Source organism: Bufo bufo, chromosome 2 (assembly GCF_905171765.1).
Source record: "Bufo bufo chromosome 2, aBufBuf1.1, whole genome shotgun sequence".
Lineage (NCBI taxonomy): Eukaryota > Metazoa > Chordata > Amphibia > Anura > Bufonidae > Bufo > Bufo bufo.
The window spans coordinates 313049931-313069578 of record NC_053390.1 but is presented as its reverse complement, the minus strand read 5'-3'; the positions used below and the strand labels follow the sequence as shown (position 1 = coordinate 313069578).

The window sequence follows — 19648 nt, the reverse complement described above, 5'->3', positions numbered from 1 at the left end:
GAAGCCACTTAGTAGAGCAGCCTCAGAAAGAGCAGGCTCTGAAGAGTGTAAGTGGTTCAATTTATAGCACCTGGTTGCCCCAGGCACTCGCCTTAATTAAGCAGAGAGAAAAAAAAAAAAAAAAAATCAAGTTTAAATGCAAGTACGAGAATACAAACACTTAACTTTCAATGATCTCTGCTGCAATCCACACTCAGCCACCTGCAATCACTCCCACAAAACCACACACAGCTCTAGAACTCCTGGTTTTTTAACTCCACTTAATAAGAAGCCACTTAGTAGAGCAGCCTCAGAAAGAGCAGGCTCTGAAGAGTGTAAGTGGTTCAATTTATAGCACCTGGTTGCCCCAGGCACTCGCCTTAATTAAGCAGAGAGAAAAAAAAAAAATCAAGTTTAAATGCAAGTACGAGAATACAAACACTTAACTTTCAATGATCTCTGCTGCAATCCACACTCAGCCACCTGCAATCACTCCCACAAAACCACACACAGCTCTAGAACTCCTGGTTTTTTAACTCCACTTAATAAAAAGCCACTTAGTAGAGCAGCCTCAGAAAGAGCAGGCTCTGAAGAGTGTAAGTGGTTCAATTTATAGCACCTGGTTGCCCCAGGCACTCGCCTTAATTAAGCAGAGAGAAAAAAAAAAAAAAAAAAAACAAGTTTAAATGCAAGTACGAGAATACAAACACTTAACTTTCAATGATCTCTGCTGCAATCCACACTCAGCCACCTGCAATCACTCCCACAAAACCACACACAGCTCTAGAACTCCTGGTTTTTTAACTCCACTTAATAAGAAGCCACTTAGTAGAGCAGCCTCAGAAAGAGCAGGCTCTGAAGAGTGTAAGTGGTTCAATTTATAGCACCTGGTTGCCCCAGGCACTCGCCTTAATTAAGCAGAGAGAAAAAAAAAAAAAAAAAAATCAAGTTTAAATGCAAGTACGAGAATACAAACACTTAACTTTCAATGATCTCTGCTGCAATCCACACTCAGCCACCTGCAATCACTCCCACAAAACCACACACAGATCTAGAACTCCTGGTTTTTTAACTCCACTTAATAAGAAGCCACTTAGTAGAGCAGCCTCAGAAATTGAAACCTTTTTTTCTGGTTTGCCTCACTGGTTTTCTTATGGCTACACAGCTGTTCAGTCCCAATCTCTTGAGTTCCCTTCGCATTGTGCGTGTGTAAATGCTCTTACTTTCACTAATAAACATAGCCCTGAGTTCTACTGTAGTTTTTCTTTGATTTGATTTCACCAAAAGTAAAATCACGATCATCCAGGATTTTTTTCCCGCCACATTTCTTCCTCGAATATGATGGGTCCCCACTATCCTTCTAGTTTTTGATAATGCGTTGGACAGTTCTTAACCCAATTTAATGTCGTTTCTGCAATCTCCTTAGATGTTTTCTCTACTTGATGCATGCCAATGATTTGACCCTTCTCAAACAAAGTTTGACTAACATCTTTTCAACGACCACGAGATGTGTCTTTCAACATGGTTGTTTAAAAAATGAGAAGCAACTCATTGCACCAGTTGGGTTTAAATAGCTTGTTGCCAGCTAAAAGATAATCACCCATACAGTAATTATCCAAAGGGAGGCTCATACCTATTTGCTTAGTTAAATCCAGGTGGCAACTTTTGTTTTAGACAGGCAGTGTATTTCTGTGCAGGTTAGCATGTAGCTGGTTAACGTCCTTGCCTTAGAATATATAATATATGTAAATATGTGTAAATATATTATGGCTAAAAACATCAGTATTAGTTTCCCACATATTATGCATTCATATATATCAGAAGCATGATTTTATCTCTCTCTCTATATATATATATATATATATATATATATATATATACACTGCTCAAAAAAATAAAGGGAACACTTAAACAACACAATGTAACTCCAAGTCAATCACACTTCTGTGAAATCAAACTGTCCACTTAGGAAGCAACACTGAGTGACAATCAATTTCACATGCTGTTGTGCAAATGGGATAGACAACAGGTGGAAATTATAGGCAATTAGCAAGACACCCCCAATAAAGAAGTGGTTCTGCAGGTGGTAACCACAGACCGCTTCTCAGTTCCTATGCTTCCTGGCTGATGTTTTGGTCACTTTTGAATGCTGGCGGTGCTTTCACTCTAGTGGTAGCATGAGACGGAGTCTACAACCCACACAAGTGGCTCAGGTAGTGCAGCTTATCCAGGATGGCACATCAATGCGAGCTGTGGCAAGAAGGTTTGCTGTGTCTGTCAGCGTAGTGTCCAGAGCATGGAGGCGCTACCAGGAGACAGGCCAGTACATCAGGAGACGTGGAGGAGGCCGTAGGAGGGCAACAACCCAGCAGCAGGACCGCTACCTCCGCCTTTGTGCAAGGAGGAACAGGAGGAGCACTGCCAGAGCCCTGCAAAATGACCTCCAGCAGGCCACAAATGTGCATGTGTCTGCTCAAACGGTCAGAAACAGACTCCATGATGGTGATATGAGGGCCCGACGTCCACAGGTGGGGGTTGTGCTTACAGCCCAACACCGTGCAGGACGCTTGGCATTTGCCAGAGAACACCAAGATTGGCAAATTCGCCACTGGCGCCCTGTGCTCTTCACAGATGAAAGCAGGTTCACACTGAGCACATGTGAAAGACATGACAGAGTCTTGAGACGCCGTGGAGAACGTTCTGCTGCCTGCAACATCCTCCAGCATGACCGGTTTGGCATTGGTCAGTAATGGTGTGGGGTGGCATTTCTTTGGAGGGCCGCACAGCCCTCTATGTGCTTGGCTCGCCAGAGGTAGCCTGACTGCCATTAGGTACCAAGATGAGATCCTCAGACCCCTTGTGAGACCATATGCTGGTGCGGTTGGCCCTGGGTTCCTCCTAATGCAAGACAATGCTAGACCTCATGTGGCTGGAGTGTGTCAGCAGTTCCTGCAAGAGGAAGGCATTGATGCTGTGGACTGGCCCGTCCGTTCCCCAGACCTGAATCCAATTGAGCACATCTGGGACATCATGTCTCGCTCTATCCACCAACGTCACGTTGCACCACAGACTGTCCAGGAGTTGGCAGATGCTTTAGTCCAGGTCTGGGAGGAGATCCCTCAGGAGACCGTCCGCCACCTTATCAGGAGCATGCACAGGCGTTGTAGGGAGGTCATACAGGCACGTGGAGGCCACACACACTACTGAGCCTCATTTTGACTTGTTTTAAGGACATCACATCAAAGTTGGATCAGCCTGTAGTGTGTTTTTCCACTTTAATTTTGAGGGTGACTCCAAATCCAGACCTCCATGGGTTGAAAAATTTGATTTCCATTTTTTTATTTTTGTGTGATTTTGTTGTCAGCACATTAAACTATGTAAAGAACAAAGTATTTCAGAAGAATATTTCATTAATTCAGATCTAGGATGTGTTATTTTTGTGTTCCCTTTATTTTTTTGAGCAGTGTATATATATATATATATATATATATATATATATATATATATACAGTACAGACCAAAAGTTTGGACACACCTTCTCATTCAAAGAGTTTTCTTAATTTTCATGACTATGAAAATTGTAGATTCACACTGAAGGCATCAAAACTATGAATTAACACATGTGGAATTATATACATAACAAACAAGTGTGAAACAACTGAAAATATGTCATATTCTAGGTTCTTCAAAGTAGCCACCTTTTGCTTTTATTACTGCTTTGCACACTCTTGGCATTCTCTTGATGAGCTTCAAGAGGTAGTCCTCTGAAATGGTTTTCACTTCACAGGTGTGCCATGTCAGGTTTAATAAGTGGGGTTTCTTGCCTTATAAATGGGGTTGGGACTATCAGTTGCGTTGAGGAGAAGTCAGGTGGATACACAGCTGATAGTCCTACTGAATAGACTGTTAGAATTTGTATTATGGCAAGAAAAAAGCAGCTAAGTAAAGAAAAACGAGTGGCCATCATTACTTTAAGAAATGAAGGTCAGTCAGCCAGCCTAAAAATTGGGAAAACTTTGAAAGTAAGGGCTATTTGACCATGAAGGAGAGTGATGGGTGCTGCGCCAGATGACCTGGCCTCCACAGTCACCGTACCTGAACCCAATCGAGATGGTTTGGGGTGAGCTGGACCGCAGAGAGAAGGCAAAAGGGCCAACAAGTGCCAAGCATCTCTGGGAACTCCTTCAAGACTGTTGGAAGACCATTTCAGAGGACTACCTCTTGAAGCTCATCAAGAGAATGCCAAGAGTGTGCAAAGCAGTAATCAAAGCAAAAGGTGGCTACTTTGAAGAACCTAGAATATGACATATTTTCAGTTGTTTCACACTTGTTTGATATGTATATAATTCCACATGTGTTAATTCATAGTTTTGATGCCTTCATAGTTATGAAAATAAAGAAAACTCTTTGAATGAGAAGGTGTGTCCAAACTTTTGGTCTGTACTGTATTTTTTTTTTATTTTTTTTTGTAATTACACATTATTTTGTGCCATACATTTTTTACAATTACAAAAAAAAATATTAAATATGTAAATGTAATCTCTATTTCTGAAATGTTTCTGCCAGGATTTGAACTCCCTACCTTGTACATTAGAGGCAAGGAGGTTAACCACTACACTCAGAAACTACTATGAGGTTCTTCTGATACAGGTTAGCAATCAGCTTTATAGCTGAGTGGATAAGTTCCTTGCCTCTAATCTACAAGTTTGGGATTTCGAATCCTGGCAGAAACATTTTGGAAATAGAGATAAAATTTAAATATATATATATATAAACAACAGAAGATCAGGGCAGCACACCTGGTGGTGAATAGTTGGGTGCCAGCGATGAAAACACCTTACCAAGGTGTATAATACAAAACAAATAAAGACACCGCAGCACATGCGTTGGTGAAAAAGAAAGTGTGAACCTTTATTCACCCTTGCGACGTTTCAGTCCACTTGCTGGGACTTTTTTCAAGCAATGCATCATAAAAAACTGTGGGTTTTTATACGGTCATATCAAATTAACATACATAAGTGACAATTAATAAATTATAAATAAAAAGTGCAAAAAAAATCTCATGTATATAAGAGAAAGGTATCGTGCCTGGAGAACAGTATAATCAGTACAGAAATTCATATAATAAAAGCATCCAGGTACTGTAATGATTAGGTGACATAATATAATACACAAGTGGCAATCAACAATATATAACTATCACCTGTGTCAGTGCAAATGTAAACAGACCCGACATGGGATCTGGCAGGCTCAATGGCAGGCGGATACACTACTGCGGATAACACCGCATGGAGACGGCGTCCCGGAACTGAAGCTGCGCATGTCCATGATGTCACTCCAGGGATAATCACATGATCCCCTGTGAAACATGGAACTGTTTCTGCGCATGTCCGTGAGGTCACCTTGAGAGTGATCACATGATCCCCTTGGAAACATCACCTGACAAGCCGCACAACAGTTTATTATAGTAAAACATATAGTACTGATACAAGCGTATTAATCAATGTTTAAATTAAGAGCGGCGGCTAATAAATCAGGATGTACCACCCCGGGTGTAATATCGGGTGACGTGCTATCTTGCGATGCACTGTCATCCGAAAGTTGTGAGTAGAAAGGAAGGAGACCAGCGGCAGCCATTGTCCTTCCATCTCGCTCGCCTAGTAATGACCCTATCAGGTGAAAAACATCCAACATAGCCATAAAGTAGCGCTTGCAAAAATAATTCAACAAAATCTAATATGTGTGCAACTGTCGCGGGATAAGCCGTACATGTTCTACAGTATCCAGCTTCATATTGAGCAAAGCCCTTCCATCCATAGGTCCTATAAGTGAAAAATAAAAAATATATTATCCAAATATATTAATTAAAAAAGAACAAATTCTTCAATATATAAGCCAACAGAGACAGAAAAAAATAAGAGATCATATGAATAACCATGGCTTATATTCGACGTTCAAACCCCCCGGTTTGACAGTTTGTAATTTAAAAATCCATTCAGATTCATGTTTTTTTAAGTATTTTCATGCGATTACCACCAGTTCGCGGCAATGGAACATGGTCAAGGATCATGAATTTTAAATCGCCTTCAGCATGGCCCATGTCCGCAAAATGGTGAGAGACAGGCAAATCCTTGCGTTTCTTACGTATGGAAAAACGATGTTGATTAAAGCGAGACTTAAAATCACAGGTTTTCTCGCCCATATACAAAAGCTTGCAGGGACACCACAAAACATAAATAACAAAGCTCGAATCACCTGTGTCAGTGCAAATGTAAACAGACCCGGCATGGGATCGGGCAGGCTCAATGGCAGGCGGATACACTACTGCGGATAACACCGCAGGAGCTGGCACCCATTTTTTACTTCCAGTACAACCATTACGTACTGTTCGGTTATTATGGATCCACTGTTAAATCAGTTTTCACCCGCTATTTTTTCATACACTGAAGCCGACAGAGACAGGATTGTGGAGACTTGTGGAGGCGATGTGGACTTCCTATCCGTTCCTTCATTGCTGGACATAAAAAAGAGGTACGAACGGGGTGCTAAAAAATGTCTCACTTTGGAATTACATTCTACAACTCTGGTTGAATATGTTAAAACCAACCGCATATCTAGGGGAATGCGCATACAACCGAGATCTTCTATGTATTCACATGATTTGGAATTCCGCTCTAAATATGAACGCATTTCCAATAAATACTCACTGGACCTGATGCATTTGAATATTAAATTCATGCGCAAAGAATTGATGTCCGTAACAGTTAATAAGATGGAAGAGGAGGCCGCATTAAGGGCAACTTTGTCCACACAGGATTTTGATAAATATTACAATAAATTTCAACCCCACCTGAACAAGCTTAAAAGCGAGATTCAAGGAACAAAAAGAGGGAAATGGCAACGAGACACAATGGATTACACGACGGGACATATATATAACTGGGCTGATGGCAATCGACTGAATCTCAACCAGGGTCAAAAAAGAGCAAAGAAGCGAGATGAAGCAAACACCAGTAATTCTGCTACTTTTTTAGGACCCCAATCTACCAACGTAAAAAAGCCACAAGAAGGGGCGGTCGGAACAGAAATCGATACCGTAAAAACAAGAAGTCAGAAGACCCTGCGAAAAACCAATGTCTGATTGAACGGACTGTGGTAAATATTTCCTCTCACATTTTGACACCGGTACTACTACAGTTGTTAGAAAAGGACTTAAGTTTCTGTCCAGCTAGCGCTATTAACTGGTATGAGTTAGAAGCTGATTTACTGTATTTTTTTAGGTTAATTAAACTTAAGTTTTATTTTCAGGATGTACCTAGCACCACTACCAAGTGCATACATGAGTTATGTCTGTCTAATTGGGGATTAAGAGTGAAAAAAGATTTCTCCCCACAAATATCTTCTAAGGCTTTTGATGTATTTTCTGATGCAGTACTGAGAGATATACAAGAGTTAAAACAATCGGGCCTTTTTGATCACATTCAACACCCAAATGTGACCAGACAGGAACTACAGGCACTTGACCAGTTAATCCATGACCACTCCCTCACCATCAAGTCAGCTGACAAAGGTGGTGCGATAGTGGTCATGGATACTTCCATGTACTTAGCTGAAGCTGCCCGTCAATTATCTGATGCTGCAGTTTACGTTAAACTCCAAAGAGACCCCAAATTTGACATACAGTGGGAATTAAAATTACTGATCAATAAATATAAACAAATAGGCCTCATAGATGAACAACTTAGTGAGTTCCTACAGATAGACCATCCAGTTACTCCGTTATTTTATCTATTACCAAAAATTCACAAAAATTTACAGTGCCCCCCCCGGCAGACCAATAGTTTCCGGCCGGGGCTCCTTACTCAGTAATGCTTCCATCCTTTTAGATAAAGTTTTGCAAACCTTTGTAGTTAACTCTAAATCTTACTTAAAAGACACTACTGCCATGCTTAGTGACCGTGACGTGGTGCATGATGGGCTCCGATATTTTCCTGATAGGAATATATTGGCGAAAGTCTCAGCTTTTAATACCTGTATTTTTGAATTGCCAGTATAGTCAGTAGTATATCGGTTTTGGTGCATTCTCTCCCTGTGTTTTGTATGATTATTTGCTACATTCTGTGTAGTTTGCTCTTGTGGTGCATGTGGACCGCGCCGACGTCCTCCATTGTATGCATATTTTGCTGGGGATAGTCGCTTACTGCGGTCCACATGCGGTCGGGCTGCTCCCCCAATGAAAGACACGCCACAGTGTTAGGGGTTGAGCAGCTCCTCCAGAATTGCCACTATATTTCTCTGTTTCTATCTTGTTAGATTTGAGTGTGTGTACACTCTGTTGCACCTGGTAACCTCCATCACATGGTCTGGTGTAGGTGTGGCTCACGACCTGGCTTGATTCACATTGTACTACCGCAGTATTCATGCTGGGTTTTTGTGTGGAAGCTTGGCTGTGAGCTGAATTATATCACCCCCAGACCTTGTTCACACCATAGTTAGAGCAGCGGTTAGGACCCTCTGCCATGCTGAGTGACCGTGACGTGGTGCATGATGGGCTCCGATATTTTCCTGATAGAAATATATTGGCGAAAGTCTCAGCTTTTAATACCTGTATTTTTGAATTGCCAGTATAGTCAGTAGTATATCGGTTTTGGTGCATTCTCTCCCTGTGTTTCGTATGATTATTTGCTACATTCCGTGTAGTTTGCTCTTGTGGTGCATGTGGACCGCGCCGACGTCCTCCATTGTATGCATATTTTGCTGGGGATAGTCGCTTACTGCGGTCCACATGCGGTCGGGCTGCTCCCCCAATGAAAGACACGCCACAGTGTTAGGGGTTGAGCAGCTCCTCCAGAATTGCCACTATATTTCTCTGTTTCTGTTTTTGTGAACCTAGCCCGTATGTCAGTAAAATTCTCAACAAACATTGGTGGATTTTGAGCACAGAACATAAAAATATCCCAGAATTTTTTGTTAGACCTATAATGTCATATAAGAGAGCTCGTAATTTAAAAGACAAATTAGTAAAAAAACGACATAGGCCCTCAAAAAGGTGTACGCCAATCACTTTTGGCTCCTAAAAAAACTGGTAGTTACCCGTGCCTTCACTGTGTGAACTGCAAATACATGGTGAAGGGACGTGAATTTACGCATCCTCATACAGGGGTTTCTTACCCCCTTAAATTTTATTTGACCTGTGATTCGAGCTTTGTTATTTATGTTTTGTGGTGTCCCTGCAAGCTTTTGTATGTGGGCGAGAAAACCTGTGATTTTAAGTCTCGCTTTAATCAACATAGTTTTTCCATACGTAAGAAACGCAAGGATTTGCCTGTCTCTCACCATTTTGCGAACATGGGCCATGCTGAAGGCGATTTAAAATTAATGATCCTTGACCATGTTCCATTGCCGCGAACTGGTGGTAATCGCATGATTTCCCGGGGGGTTTGAACGTCGAATATAAGCCATGGTTATTCATATGATCTCTTATTTTTTCTGTCTCAGTCGGCTCATGTATTGAAGAATTTGTTCTTTTTTAATTAATATATTTGGATAATATATTTTTTTATTTTTCACTTATAGGACCTATGGATGGAAGGGCTTTGCTCAATATGAAGCTGGATACTGTAGAACATGTACGGCTTATCCCGCGACAGTTGCACACATATTAGATTTTGTTGAATTATTTTTGCAAGCGCTACTTTATGGCTATGTTGGATGTTTTTCACCTGATTACTAGGCGAGCGAGATGGAAGGACAACGGCTGCCGCTGGTCTCCTTCCTTTCTACTCACAACTTTCGGATGACAGTGCATCGCAAGATAGCACGTCACCCGATATTACACCCGGGGTGGTACATCCTGATTTATTAGCCGCCGCTCTTAATTTAAACATTGATTAATACGCTTGTATCAGTACTATATGTTTTACTATAATAAACTGTTGTGCGGCTTGTCAGGTGATGTTTCCAAGGGGATCATGTGATCACTTTCAAGGTGACCTCACGGACATGCGCAGAAACAGTTCCATGTTTCACAGGGGATCATGTGATTATCCCTGGAGTGACATCATGGACATGCGCAGCTTCAGTTCCGGGACGCCGTCTCCATGCGGTGTTATCCGCAGTAGTGTATCCGCCTGCCATTGAGCCTGCCGATCCCATGCCGGGTCTGTTTACATTTGCACTGACACAGGTGATAGTTATATATTGTTGATTGCCACTTGTGTATTATATTATGTCACCTAATCATCACAGTACCTGGATGCTTTTATTATATGAATTTCTGTACTGATTATACTGTTCTCCAGGCACGATACCTTTCTCATATATACATGAGATGTTTTTTTGCACTTTTTATTTATAATTTATTAATTGTCACTTATGTATGTTAATTTGATATGACAGTATAAAAACCCACAGTTTTGTATGATGCATTGCTTGAAAAAAGTCCCAGCAAGTGGACTGAAACGTCGCAAGGGTGAATAAAGGTTCACACTTTCTTTTTCACCAACGGATGTGCTGTGGTGTCTTTATTTCTCTTATATATATATATATATATATATATATATATATATATATTATATATATATATATATATTATATATGAATGCATAATATTTGGGAAACTACTACTGATGTTTTTATCCATAATATATTTACATATATTCTAATATATTATATATTCTAAATATATAATAATATATTATGGCTAAAGACATATATATATAAATGTTTCTGCCAGTATTCAAACTTCCAACCTTGTAGGTTAGAGGCAAGGATGTTAACCACTAGACCAGGGATGGCAAACCTGAGGCTCTCCAGCTGTTGCAAAACTACAACTCCTAGCATGCCCACACTGCCTACAGCTATTAGCCTACAGCATTGCTTGGTGGGAGTTGTAGTTTTGCAACAGCTGAAGAGCCTCAGGTTGGCCATCCCTGCACTAGACTATAGAGCTACAGGTTTACCAGTGCAGAACTATAAAATAAGTCTTCTGCTGAATAGGAATACTCACTACATCAGAAAATACAATGAGATTTTTCTGACACCATTTAGCCTTCAGCTTTATAGCTGTGTGGATAAGGTCCTTGCCTCTAATGTTTAATGTTGGGAGTTCAAATCCTAGCAGAAACTTTTCTGAACTTAGATTTAAATACACTGGGGTGTCCCAAAGCACTGACTCCATATATGGATATAATTATATATGGAGTCAGAGCAGGAACTCCTAAGTCGTACTAGAGTCCTGACACCCTCCCCTCTTCAGAGCAGAGGTGCCTGGGGTTCTCCCATTGACTTCCATTGTGCTCGGGTGCTCGGTAGAACACCCGAGCATCGCAAAGTGTTCTACTCCAGCACACGAGCACTTTGGTGCTCGATCAACACTAATTACCATGGGCAGGCAGGCCATAGATCCTACAGGGAAATATTCAGGTGGGACTCTCAAGCGCTCCTCACAGTCACCAGCAGGGTACATAATGATCAGATGCTCTACTTATTAACTAATACTAGGATCATCAGGTATTTAAACACTAATTACCATGGGCAGGCAGGCCATAGATCCTACAGGGAAATATTCAGTTGGGACTCTCAAGCCCTCCTCACAGTCACCAGCAGGGTACATAATGATCAGATGCTCTACTTATTAACTAATGCTAGGATCATCAGGTATTTATGCACCTGGCCAATGGCCATAGGTGCCCTTCTGAACGCAACTGTATCACCACCCTCAAGACGGTGATACTGTGGTGAGGGTGGCAGTATTTTGTGTGCAGGGCCGATCCTAGGGTCACAGGCGCCTGGGTGCAGAAATATTTCTGGCGCCCCCACATGGGCGTGGTTATCTTACTAACTCCTCCCCTTTACAATGTTTCTATGGCAACAACTTCAGCCCCCAACTTCAGCCCCACCAATTTGCTTTGACAATAACTTAGTCAACGGCTTTGACAAGTCAAAATAAATGTCATGTGCCAGTAGCCAGAGCCCCCCCATATCATGTGCCAGTAGCCAGAGCCCCCCATATCATGTGCCAGTAGCCCCCCTTATGTGCCAGTAGCCCCCCTATGTGCCAGTAGCCCCCCTTATCATGTGCCAGTAGACCCCCTTATCATGTGCCAGTAGCCCCCTTATCATGTGCCAGTAGCCCCCCTTATCATGTGCCAGTAGCCCCCCATATCATGTGCCAGTAGCCAGAGCCCCCCCCTTATCATGTGCCAGTAGCCAGAGCCCCCCCCCATATCATGTGCCAGTAGCCAGATCCCCCCCATTATCATGTGCCAGTAGCCAGAGTGCCCCCATATCATGTGCCAGTAGCCAGAGTGCCCCCATATCATGTGCCAGTAGCCCCCCATATCATGTGCCAGTAGCCCCCCTTATCATGTGCCAGCCCAGTAGTCCCCCCTTATCATGTGCCAGCCCAGTAGTCCCCCCTTATCATGTGCCAGCCCAGTAGTCCCCCCTTATCATGTGCCAGCCCAGTAGCCCCCCTTATCATGTGCCAGCCCAGCCCAGTAGTCCCCCCTTATGTGCCAGCCCAGTAGCCCCCCTTATGTGCCAGCCCAGTAGCCCCCCCTTATCATGTGCCAGCCCAGTAGTCCCCCCTTATCATGTGCCAGCCCAGTAGCCCCCCTTATCATGTGCCAGCCCAGCCCAGTAGTCCCCCCTTATGTGCCAGCCCAGTAGCCCCCCTTATGTGCCAGCCCAGTAGCCCCCCTTATCATGTGCCAGCCCAGTATTGTACCTATATAAAAAAATAATACACTTATACTTACCTCCAGCAATGCGATGCGATGCAGGCCGCCTCTTCCGTCTGTGTCCCTCGCTATACGGCTCAGGCGACGCGATGACGTCATCGCGCCGCCTGCACCGGCCTCTGATAGGCTGCCAGCACTAAGCCGGCAGCCTATCAGAGGAACAGGAGGGGACACACCTCTCCCTCCTCTGCCGCAGCACAGGCATCTGTATTGCCGTACTGAGGACGGCAATACAGATGACTATGGAGATGAGCGCTTCCGCAATGGAGGCGCTCATCTCCTGCTCTGCCCTGCCGCCGGCCGCGGCCGCCCCCACTTGTCACCAGGGCCGCGGCCTTGCGGCACTCAGGCTTGCCGGCCCACCGGGAAATTTCTCGCTATCCCGGCAGGCCAGTCCGGCCCTGCGCTCGGCGCCTTTCGGGTGACAGCGCTGGGGTGCGGGGCACCCACTGCACCCCGTGTAGGATCGGCCCTGTTTGTGTGGCTCTGTGGTATTTGGTTTTGCTGGGGCAGTATTTTTTGCTGCAATACCGTATTACAGGCTTCGCCTACTTTTGTTGTCTCTGCCTACTTGTGTTGGCACTGCCTACTTGCGTTGCCCTGCCTTCTGTCAATTTGAACCTGCCTACAACATGGGGCCACTTTAAGTTTTTTTTTTTCAGGACCATTTTAAGTTCCCAGTCTGCCCATGTTATTACAGTTACATTTCTTATGATATATACAGTGGCAAACCTAGCATGGAGGCAGACCTCCGAGTGCTATGGAGACAGTGGTGTTTCCTGACATAGTCAAGGGAATTTCCAGCAGCCACCACTAGGGGGAGCTGACTGCACAGTTTTTATTGCGTTCTATTTATAAATTCATATGTACTGGGCTCCTCCTAGTGATGAAGGCAGCCATGGTGTTATCATTTACTGTACAATAGCATATGGAGTTTATAGGAGAGGGGATATTAATTAGTCTATGGAACTTTTATAGCACAAGTACATTGAAAAATATAATGTGTGAAATGATCATACTTTTTTTGACATGCAACATTGTCGCACAGTGTGTGCTAACAATATCTGTCACTACAATGGTGGTTTAACATATACATTTTTTTCAAACAAATAGCCACTTTTTTGCTGCATTTTAGTTTAAAAAAAAAACTGTGGCGGACAAATGTTAGCTTAAAGTCAATGTGAAATATAAAATGCACTATAAACAGTTCAATATTTTAGGCACTTTTGGCGCACTTTTTGGTTTGTTTAGAAAACCAGTCCAGATATGCCCCATTAACAGACATTGGGGGGGGGGGGGGGGAGCAAGAGTTTGCTATTCTGTCCTATGATTTGTGTGTATGCACCTTTATAGATAATAGTATTTTCATTATTTTATTTTTCTTATGATTATGCATTGTATTACTTTATTAGTTGGTCGAGCATTATTCCTACAAACCTGATGGACTTTTGAGGGTGCTGACAAATCCATGTCCAAGATCAGCAGCTAGCAGCAGTGCTGTAGGTAAGTAATTCTGTATTTGTATATAGTATAGTGAGGGTGCTACTACATGTTCAGGTTGTTTTAATGCAAGTTTTGAAGACAAAACCAGGAGTGGATTAAAAAAAGAGAAGTAGTATGTTTTGTAAAGATTAGTGATGATCAGCAGGGGCAATATTCGAATTTGCGATATTTCACAAATATTTGGGCAAATATTCGTCATAAATTTGCAAATTCGAGAATTCTCCATTATTTTCTTGATTGCGAAAATAGGCAACGTAATATGCAATTATTGCGGGCGCAATACAGGTGTGGGTCACTTTTGCTACATTTCTCAAGCTGCTAGAAGTTTCCTAAGACTGGAGAAAATGGTTGGCACGGCAGAACATTACAATAGCTTTATATGCAGATAGAGTGCTCCAATATATTTGCGATTGCGCAAATCGACAATTAATGATGCGCATATTTTGGTACAATATGTGCAACTTCACATTTTAGCAGGTCTGACTACATAATACTGATTGGTGCACTAAGTATTGTTGTGAACTTGTGACATCACAGCACTATGTCTGTAGCATGTATGTATGGACAGCAGAACCTATCAGCTACACTATATCACGATCTAACCTACACTGACTATCTCCCACTAACTATCTGTATTATATATATATATAAGCTATCTAACTAACTAGCTAATGTAATGACACAGCAAAGCACAGAGCACAGCAATGACACTGCTGTCTCTCTCAGAACTGCAAAAAAACTGACGAAAATGGCTGCTGGGGTGGTTCTTATATTGTAAGGGGTAGGCAACTTTACTATTGGTTGCTAGGGATGTTGCTAAGCTCAGACAAAGACCATGGCCCACAAGCAAGAAGCAGGGAGGGATCATGGGTTCAGATTAAAAAAAAATAGAATATTCTCGAATACGAATTTATAGCACTATATTCTAAATCTTCGCAAATTCTCAAAGTGGCGATTATAATTCGCGATTCGAATATTCACGCCCAACACTAGTAAAGATGAGTGAATCAGGTTTCTGGACAATATATATGCGTTGTCTGGGGAGTTACTCTTTCTCATTGCAAAGAGCACCTACTATGCGTAATATGTGTGCAGAGTATTGTAAGCCAGGCAACTCAACTCTTGTTTCTGGGAAAGATTTTCAAATAAGCTTTTCTAAGCCTATCTGATGCCAGCAGATGTAAGATGTGCTAACTTTCATATATTTTGCCCGGAAACCTAGAGGAACATTGACTGGCTTACAATACTCCTCATACACAATCTGTACTCTCCATACGGAGAAATAAAAATTTTCCTGGTATGAGGAACTCTGTTTTCCTTTCCTTTTGGAAAGGAGACTAGCTTGCGTGCCTCTTTTCCAGAGAAGCATTATGTGGGAACCCCAAAACACCAAGAGATGAAACAAATCTTAATATAAAAAGCATTTATTATAAAAGGTATGTATTAATAGAGATTATTAAATCAATTATATCAATTTGGAATTCATACTGAATTAAAAAATAAATTGGATTGTAGCAAATCAAGCAAAAGATCCACACATGAAAAACATGCACTTCAGCTTTCTTTCCAAAAGGATTAAATGGGTTATCCAATATCATAAAATGCCCCCCATGTGCCGGGCCTCTCACAGGTAATATATTACCCCGCTCCCTGGACCGCTCCTGGTCCCTGCACCGCCGCTGATGCTCCTCCCCGTAAACACAAATGAAAACGTTCAGTGTCAGGAAGGAGCAGCCAATGGCAGGCGGGGACGAGGACAAGCCTCCGTAGCATTGTGGGTGACGCAATGGAGGCTCGTCCTCACCTGCCACTGGCGGCTCGTTCCCGACATCGGATGTTTTCATCCGTGGACGGGGAGAAGCAGCAACGGCGGTGAGGGGACCAGGAGCGGTGCAGGGAGCTGGGTAAGTATATTACCTGTGAGGGACCTGGCTCATGGGGGAGCAATTTATGATATTGGATAACCCCTAGCCTTCTAGTAATTGCTCAGCCTTTTAAACAGGCTTCTGGGAGATTTGTAAGGATGTAGTCTAGTTGGGGAATGGTATTTAACCAACTAAGCCCTCTTCCTCTACTAATCCCCTAATGGAGCAGAACAATGGGGAAAAAATGATGAAAATCTGTCCTTAGAAAGGTAATTGTTTCTGATGCCAGTTGAAGTTAGACATGATAATTTTAATATATGTTCACCGAAAACCAAGAGGAGCATTGCCTAGCAGACAAAGACTTTTGTCCTGAAAGAGCTAATTGTAGATATCCTTTAATGGCACACTTACAGAAGTGAATGGAGAGAGCAGAGCATGCGCACCACCTCTGCATTTACATCAGCTATGAGCCATTGGGGGCCTACACTTATATGACTGTAAGAGCATATTATGTCGATATGGAATTAATCCTTTAATACATTTGGATTTCAATGCTCTGTCTCAACCATTCTGGGTGACATTTCTAGCCATGAGCTCTAGAGGACATCTTTTTCTCAATCATTGGAGAAGGTCTATAATCCCATTTGATGTAATTTTCTGGAATTTCTATGATTTTGTTGGATTTCACATTTGAGAAATAGAGCTGATAAGAAGAATGGGCTTGCTCAATGGCAACTAATCAGATTCAATAAAATGTAATCAATAACACGTCTGTTTTTAAAATGAAAAGAATATTGGACTTTTTGAAGAGCAATGGAAAGTCCATCAACTGTGTCATGGATTTTGAGGTCAGGTAGTCAGGATCACTATTCTGCTACTGAGGGACTAGAAAACATGGGTATATTAACCAGCTAAATGACTAGAGCCCAGCTACAAGACATCCAGTACAGAACTACAGTATATATACAGTAGTATGTTCCAGGCATTGTGTGAGCATACAATGCCCATGTATTCTTTTAAATGCAAAGCGTTTTGTGGCAATGTATGTAATAAGTTGATTTTTCTTTTCTGACAATGACCCCTTGGCGACGTGAACAATTTTCATGTTTTCCTTTCAGTTTTTTTCTCTATGCCTTCCAAGACCCAAGACTTATTCTGTTAGCATAGCCATATGAGGGCTTGCTTTTGCAGGACTTTCTAATAACACCATTTAATATTCCATATAGTGTTTTGGGAAGTTGGAATAAAATTATTAACGGGCTGGAATTTGAAAAATGCAATTATATCATGGTTTTATGGGTTTTCAGGGAGATTTATCAAACTGGTGTAAAGTAGAACTGGCTTAGTTTCCCATAGCAACCAACTAAGCCATTTCTACTTTATACCAGTTTGATAAATCCCCCCTTTGTTTTTATGGTGTTCACTATAAAGTAAAAATGACAAACTACCTGTATTCTGCGATCAATATGATTACAGCAATACCAAATCTACATAGTTAGATTGTTACATAGTTAATATGGTTAAATATAGACATAAGCCCATCAAGTTCAACTAAGGGATAGGTGGGGATGTATATCCCAGAAAGGAAGTGAAACTCAGATTTCCATAAGCATTAATGTCATGTACTTTTAAGAATTCAATTGGTTAATCATGTTTCCCCTTAGACATCTCTTCTGAAGACTAAATACATTTAATTCTTTTAATCTTTCCTCATAACTAAGACCTTCCATGCCCCTTATCAGTTTAGTCCCTCTCCCTTGTACTTTTTCCAGCTGCAGAGCGTCCTTTCTATGGACTGGTGCCCAGAACTGAACTGCATATTCCAGATGAGGCCGCACCAATGCTTTGTAAAGTGGTAATATCACATCCCTGTTCCACGAGTCCATGCCTCGTTTAATGCATGACAATATCCTGGTTGCCTTAGAAGCAGCTGATTGACATTGTAAGCTGTTATTTAATCTACCATCCACAAGGACACCCAAATCCTTCTCTATAAGTGACTCTCCCAGTGTTACATCACCTAGGACATATGAAGCACAGAGATTATTATTACCAAGATGCATAACTAACTTTACATTTATCCACATTAACCCTCATTTTCAAATTTGATGCCCAATCACTCAGAGTGTCCAAGTCAGCTTGTAGTTTATGGACATCTTCCATAGACTGCACAGTACTACATAGCTTGGTGTCATCTGCACAAATAGAAATGGTGCTATTAATCCCATCCTCGATTTCGTTAAAAAATAAATTAAATGATAGAGGACCCAGCACTGAACCTTGGGGTACACCATTTATAACCCGGGACCATTTTGAATAGGAATCATTGACAATGACTCTCTGGATACGGTCCTTTGGACAGTTTTCAATCCAATTACAAACTATACTTTCCAAACTTATAGATCTTACTTTACCTATTAAGCGTCTATTATGCCTTTGCAAAATCCAGAAACACTACACCCACAGCCGCCCCTCTGTCCAGGCTACTACTTACCTCCTCATAAAAACAAATCAGGTTAGTCTCACAACTTCTGTCCTTGGTAAACCCATGTTGGTTATCACTTATAATATTATTTACAGTCACATACTCCTGTATATAGTCCCTTAAGAGTCCATCAAATATTTTTCCACAAGAGAAGTTAAACTAACTGGTCTAAAATTATCTGTGATGGACCTAGATTGTTTTTTGAATAGGGGCACCACATTTGCCTTGCACCAGTCACTTGGCACTAGAGAATCTTTAAAAATTTGAAACAGGGACACAGCAATGCCTGAACTGAGCGAGCTCTTTAAGAACTCTTGTGTTTACTCAGCTGGACCCAGAGCCTTGTTCACATTTACCTTATTTAATTTAGCTTGGGCCATATCTACAGTTATCCAGTTGAGTATATTACTGGATGCACTAACAGACCTGGCACCAATATCAGCTAATTTCTTTTCTTTGTATATACAGAGCTGAAAAAAAAAATATTTAATAACTCTGCCTTTTCCTTATCTTCAGTGACTATCCCCCCTTTACTGTTATTTATAAGGCCTACCTGCGGTGACCTTGGATTTTTAGCATTTATATACTGTATTTAAAGATTTTTTGGGCATTTGTTTTGCTCTCTTTGGCCACCTGCTGTTCGTTTTATATTTTTGCAGATTTTATCTCCTTTTTACAGATTTTTTTAAGCCCTTTGTACACTTCAAAGGCTACAGCTGATCTCCCAGATTTGTATTTTTTGAATGCCCTTTTTGTCATTTATTGCCCTTTTACAGTAGCTGTAAGCCATTGGGCTTTAATTTTAGCCGTTTATACTTGTTACCTACTGGAATACATTTTGTAGTGTAATTACTCAATGTGGATTTAAAGCTCTCCCATTTATCCTCAGTATTATTATGTGACATTATATTCTCACAGTCTATGCGCTGAAATACTGCCTTCAACTCGGGGATATTGGCCTTTTTAAAAGTAAGTGTTTTTGCTCTCCCTGCCAGAGTTTGCTTTTTATAGTTCAGGGGAACTGTAATTGTATTGTGATCACTATTACCTAGTGTTTCTCGAATAGTAACATT

The 19648-nt window shown here is 41.6% G+C and overlaps 1 protein-coding gene across 5 annotated transcripts in view; it reads left to right on the top strand.

Moving 5' to 3' along the window:
• SYK (spleen associated tyrosine kinase) overlaps window positions 1-19648 on the top strand; it is a 186315-nt gene that overhangs the window by 87291 nt on the left and 79376 nt on the right. For all 5 annotated transcript variants that reach the window (XM_040416945.1, XM_040416946.1, XM_040416944.1 and 2 more), the window contains one exon: window positions 14135-14225. In XM_040416945.1, coding sequence (XP_040272879.1) covers window positions 14135-14225 — 91 coding nt within the window. The remainder of the gene's footprint in view (window positions 1-14134; window positions 14226-19648) is intronic.